Genomic DNA, 6,544 nt, shown 5'->3' on the forward strand with positions numbered 1-6,544 from the left:
ACAGGCCCTCAACAACTGCGGTGCCGTAACCGTCTCCCGCCCGGTCTCCCCGTCCAGTCTTCCACCTTTTCCTCTTCCCCTCCTATACTCCACGGCCGTCAAGCCACCTCGCCGGCGGCGGAACCGCGGCCGCGACGAGAGGGAGGGGGGCAGAGATGGGGAACATCTTCGTGAAGAAGCCCAAGATCACGGACGTGGACAAGGCCATCCTCACCCTCAAGACGCAGCGCCGCAAGCTCGCTCAGTTCCAGCAGCAGGTCCGCCTCCCCGTCCCCTCCTCTTCCCCCGCACCCTGCCCTGTCCTGAACTAGGGATGGTCATCTCCTGCGCTCGTATTCCAGCTCGAATCCCGGTTGCGCCTCCCACGCCGTGAGATCGTATCAGATTTGGTGTCCGTATCGCTCGTCGCGCGGGTGCTGGTGTAGGTCGGATTTGGGATCTGGGCAGCGTCGGTGGACGAATCGGAGGAACTTGCGCCGAGTTGCTAGTTTGCCAGGGTTCGATTATCCCGTCTCCTGAGTTTATTAGTTTGGTTTCGCTGTTGTTTCTTTCATGGATTAGTGCATAACACCGATCCAGGTTGACATATCTGCCTACGTAATCGGGAGTGAAGAATTTGATAAAATTGACTGCTTGCAGTTCTGTGCTACAGTCCAGGACTCACGGTGGATGTAAAAACCGCCAATTCAGTTTTTTTTTTGGAACAATAAGAAATCATACTACTTTCAAAGAAAGAAAGGCATCATTTTTTGGAGAGTGTTCCAAATAAAACAGAGGTTACGGTGCATTACAATCATTCTTTTCCCTCAGCGTTGGCTGTGTGGATGTTGCTTTGTAGTACAAATAGTTTAATTTATAGACTAGAATGTTATACAATGAAATATTGTTATGTTTTGTCTTTTGATTCTATCTTAATGTAACTGTGGTGTTGCAGTCAAGTGTTGATTATTTTGATTGGACAATCACGATCATCACATTAAATCATTTCAATGTTCTCTCTGCTAACAGTTTAGAAGGTTCTGATGACTTTGTTTATGTATGTTTTTTTCTCTCTTTTCCAGCTTGAGAAGGTGATTGAAGCGGAAAAGGAAGTTGCACGACAGTTGGTTCAACAGAAGAAAAGAGACAGAGCTTTGATTGCTCTGAAGAAGAAGAAAGCCCAGGAAGAGCTACTGAAACAAGTTGACACATGGCAAATGAATGTTGAACAACAGGTTTGTAGTTCATTAAAAAAATGCTGGCTCATTATGAATTAAACACTGCTGTGTATGGCTGTAGTTCATCATTTCTTCTTGAAATTAATTGGATTAACTTGCATTTAGTTTCTTAATTTGATGTATTATCTGACAGAATATTTTATTTGCTTGCCGTAGCTGGCAGACATTGAACTAGCAAGTAAACAAAAGGCTGTATTTGAAAGCCTGAAAGCTGGAAATTCTGCCCTTAAGTCTATACAGAATGAGATAAACATTGATGATGTCCAAAAGCTGATGGATGACACAGCTGAGGCTAAGGCTTACCAAGATGTAAGTTCAGTTTACTCTACCTGTACATTAATTTCTATAGGGGTGCTATGCACTTGGAATTCACCCTCTGTCGATTTTTTGGGAGTCGTTGTCTCTCCCTAGCAACTTCATTTATTTGCAGTATCTGTAGTTAAAATACATACAATGGCACCTCAGATCAGATGTTGTGAAGATCCACTTTGATTCATTTGTGTGCAACCAGTTAAACTGTATAGGTGTTGTGATAGTGACATGTAAAAGTGACATTACAGAGTGGATCCATATCCTGTTAGAATATAGAAGTATTGATCTGTTTCAATCCATTCTTTAGATGAACCTTTGATTGTCTACCTATTTTCAGATTTTCATCAACATGGTTATATTATATATAAGAGCGTTGATTTAGTTAGTAAACAACCTTTTTTTTTGGCAGCCACACCCTAATAGTTGTGGCAAAGTTAGGCGCCAACCAAACAGACCCTAAAAGATGATTGAATCTACTATGTATCAACCCAGTGAAATTGTGACCTACTACCTCTGTTCTTTTTTACTTGTCGTTTAGGACATCGACACTGTCATCAATGCACATGTTTTAACAGCACTTTTTATAATTATTTCTCAATGGAATTTGTTATATATAATTATATGAAAGTATTTTAAATGGCGAATCCCCTCATATCATTTGCATGTGTTGAATCCTAGCAATTTTGTGTGTATTAATGCTTAAAGTTTTTGAAGTTTGACTGCACGTATTCTAAAACGACATCTATTTGAAAACAGAGGTTGTATACACAAGGAGTTATATTTTCTCATTTCCTTTTTGGGGCCTCATAAAAAGCTTACCTTTTGTTGTGGTGTTGCCCCAACTGCAATTGAGCGGACCTATTTATCCTTTTGCTGACTTTGTCCAAACACTGTTGATTGCAGGAAATAAATGCTGTTCTGAGTGATCAGCTTTCCGCCGAGGATGAAGAAGCTGTTATGGCTGAATTTGAAAATTTGGAAGCTCAGGTTTGTCCGAAAAACCTTCTAGAGTCCTTATCTGTTGGAAAGCAACACAAAGTTCTACAAGTTATACAACGGAGCCTGAAAATTCAGCTTTGGGCCAGATTTAAACTGTATTGCTCGTGGTCAATAAATCATCCTCCTCTCTCATATATTTAAAGTTTATATGGTCCCTGCTCAGGCCAAATCAGAAATGGGCTGACGCACAAGAAAGAAGCCCCCATAATAAGTTGTGTAACCACTTAATTCCCTAGTGAACTGCATCACAGTCACAGTAGCAATTACAGGGCTTAAACTTTGATTAGTCTCTTCCATCATTCCCAGCTATTCTAATTCTTCTTTTCTATTAACATGAGCACTTCTTGAAAGGCCCAAAAGTGTTTTTGTCTGGCCTCTTTTCATGCCATGACATCATCCATTTTGAGCAATAACTCTAAAATGCTTCAGATTCTGAACTGACAGTTATGGTTCTATCTTGCTAGTTTTAAATCTGTCTTCAAGTCTAACATCACCTTTCTTTGCAGCTTGCTGTCGAGTCTTTGCCAGACACTCCTGTTACTGAAGTACGACCTGAAAAGAAAATGAAAGCACCAGCTGACACAGAAGCTGCACCTGAGGACGTCGATGAGGTTATTGAGCTGCCTGATGTGCCTACTAAAGCGCCAGAGAGGCCAGAAGCTCCAGAAAAAACGAAAGGTTTTGATCTCATGTTATTATCAGACTCAATACTTTCATTAGTCCATTTTTTTATTAGGTACATTTTTTATTGTGCGTTGATGATATATCGTGTATCGACAGTTTTGGAAGAGCCACTACCTGCATAGTGGATGGAGCTGAGATCAATAGGGGCACTCTCGGTTTGCAGGAGTTATAACATATCCACCATTTCATTGTACTACCTCATTTTTGGCCATCTCAGAATTTTATGTGTACAGCATCAAAATATGTTGTTCTCGACTATCAGTTGTTGCCAAGTTGGATTGCTCGTTGTCCAATTATAGTCCAATCCTACCAGGTAAATCATAATATTTTCAATGCATTTCTTTGAAGTCAGAAATGCAGAGGTTTTCAAGCATGTCTTTTTTTCCGTAAGAAGATGGTTCTGTTCAAAGCTGTAAAATATATGACTTTCTTTAGTGCCACTTGTAGCCTGATCTTAATTGGTGCAGCATGTATTATATCCAAACATGTAACAACAGACATTTGTTCCATCCAAGCAAAATGTGTGGGGTTCAGGCACTCGATCAAAGCTAGTACGTTGAATTGCCTATTTCAGGTTCTAGTTTTTTGCAGTTTTTCTCTCGTCAGGACAATATGTAAGTGTTGAGAAATACAAGATGCATCTTGGTGTGCACTTGCTCCAAACTGTGGTTTGCACTAGATATGCAAGTCATCAACACTTATTTCCTTTGTCACATGGATTAATTGTGTTCAGGAATGTTTTATCAATATTTTAGTTGTATATAATATATGCTCCAGTAATTTTTCTGGTCGCAGTGCTTCAACCGTGAACATTCTGTACCAAACAATTCCTGGTGTTTATGGATTGAAACTAGAATTCGGATGACGAACTGGTATGAAAAATTCTGAGGCAAAATGCAAACCACACACCTAATATTGTTCCATCGTCTTTCATGTTAATGGCTGATTGACTAGATAAGGTATAGTTGCGCATCATCATTACCTCAACTTATTACTCACTCTTGTTTGTTAAGTATGTGTTCCCCTGAGTCTACCACCCAAACAGATTTATGACATTGGTACGGCAATTTGTTTCCAAATTCATTCTGAGAAAGAAACTATTAGATGAAGCCAAATAGCATTCCAAGGCTGATGATGTCTATGGTTTGCTCTTCGAATTTTGCGAGTGTTGGACTTCTGTGGAGATCGCTTTGTCATTTTGATTGGATGTTTCATCTAACGGATGTTGGGCTTCTTTGGAGAATGATTTGTCATTTTGATTGGGTGTTGATCTAACGATCGACCATGTGACTTGTGCTTAAGAAAAACTATCCAACTTACAATAGACAACCCCAAATCATTTCATTGCTTGCACTGATTGGTGTCATAGTTTTTCTTGCATCATTCTTGATCTCAACCAAAAACCACTTTGAACACGACGCAGTGGAGAAAAGAGCGCACTCTACGCCATGCTAACGTTTGGGAGTAGATGGACGAACCGTTCGTTTTAATTGTCGTTTCCATTCGAGCAACCCTTCTGGCAATCTGCTGCGACATTTGGAACGGAGCCGTCCAGCTGGGAGAAACCGGCAAGTATTGCCGAAACGCAGCTGAGAAATTCGTTGTGCAACCAAGGCCTTTGACCGCTGATCAAAGCCGGTTACCACTTCTTGCCACGCAGCTTCACTTTCACCAGCCGGGTTCTTCGTCTACCTGCTCACCAACTACTCCCCTGCCCCTCTGTCCCGGCAGGCTAGCGAGATTTTTTATTTTAATTATTTTTAAACTAGTATTTTAACAACAATATGTGTGACTAAATTACTATATTACTTTTTGTCACACTAAAATATATAATATGACTCACAATTTAATCACGCACAGCATATGTGAAGTAATCAAGGTGACCACGCTCACATCCTACTTCGGTGCCTTACCACATTGTTTCTTTTTATCACGTCAAAATACATCATGTGACATGGTTTATACTTTAGTAACATCATATGCATTGACGTGACCATATTGTAAGTCACGTTATACATTTTAGCATGACAAAATAAGCTATTTTCTAAAAATTTATTATCTCACATACTATTTTTAAAGTATTAATTTTAAAAGAACTAAAATAAAAAAAAATCCCAGCAGCTGCTGAACTCCCTTGTATGCACTCTTTCCATACCTCCAAAGCATAAATCGCTCGATGCAGGACAGGACCTACGATTCCCATGAAACTCCAGCAGATTCTCGATTCCCAGACACTTCACTTTCTCAAAAGCGGATTAAATATTTTTTTTATCGGTCCTGCTAGCGTTTTGCAATATCTGAGAGAACTGTCTGTAATATTGAAAAATATGCACCAAATAGTTCGTTATATGCATTCAATTTTAGAAAAAAAATTCTACCGCAACATAACTTCATGTTGCACGTAACATTTTCGAATGAAACCCTATGTGTGCAACGTACGAAAATAACTATGACAAAGAAATTTTATAACATCTGAAATATTAAATTTGAACATCTGAAACATTAGATGTGTGAAAATATATAAAATAACTCAAATGGATAATTTTTTCGAGTCCGAATCTGTACGCAAGAGATTCTAGGATGCAACATACGAAAATAACTATGATAATAAATTTTATAACATCTGAAACATTAAATTTGAACGTATAAAATATTAGAGATACAAAAATATAGGAATTAACTCAAATGGATAATTTTTTATTCTAAATCTGCACGCAAGAGATTTCGGGATGCAACATATAAAAATAATTATTTTAACAAAAATTTATAACGTTTAAAATATTAAATTTAAAAATCTGAAACATTAAATATGTGAGTTAGGACATAAAAATAAACTCAAATAGATATTATTTTTGACCGGCCTCAGCCTCGTAATAAGTTGTGAGCTGAGCGGACCGTCCCATCCGATAGGTTCGTACGTTTGAGTTACAGTATTTCTTTTTTTTTATCTATCATCGAGAGTGACAGTGATCCTATACTGCACACGGAACGTGTTGCCTGTTGGGCGAGTAGCGAAGCTAGCGTTGCGTCGTGCGACACCGTGCAGGCAGGCGACCACGGCGTTCTCCTTCGTTTATCTGGAGCGGTGACACGAGCCCTTGCAACGCGATCGGATGCTTCCCGGGCGATTTGCGGAAACCTGCGATGAACGGTGCCGATCGAACCAGCGCCATGGTTAGTATGCGCCTTCGAGTGATGTCGATCCGTAACCCATGCGAGAGGGATGGATCGGTTTTGAACGATCCGAAAGCCGCGTCACGCGTTTGGCAAACTTCCCTAATTTTTTGGATTTTTTTAAATCTGAAAAATATAAATATACGTGTCTATTTCAA

The 6,544-nt window shown here is 39.6% G+C and overlaps 1 protein-coding gene across 1 annotated transcript; it reads left to right on the top strand.

The window, feature by feature from the left end:
- LOC133921838 (vacuolar protein sorting-associated protein 20 homolog 2-like) lies at window positions 1–3,745 on the top strand. The gene is made up of 6 exons (XM_062366885.1): window positions 1–257; window positions 1,062–1,214; window positions 1,374–1,526; window positions 2,433–2,516; window positions 3,035–3,206; window positions 3,309–3,745. The coding sequence occupies exons 1-6, from the start codon at window positions 156–158 to the stop codon at window positions 3,332–3,334; spliced, it is 690 nt and encodes a 229-aa protein (XP_062222869.1). The 5' UTR covers window positions 1–155; the 3' UTR covers window positions 3,335–3,745.
- Window positions 3,746–6,544: the final 2,799 nt, after the last annotated feature.

The sequence above is a fragment of the Phragmites australis genome, chromosome 6 (assembly GCF_958298935.1).
Source record: "Phragmites australis chromosome 6, lpPhrAust1.1, whole genome shotgun sequence".
Taxonomy (NCBI): domain Eukaryota; kingdom Viridiplantae; phylum Streptophyta; class Magnoliopsida; order Poales; family Poaceae; genus Phragmites; species Phragmites australis.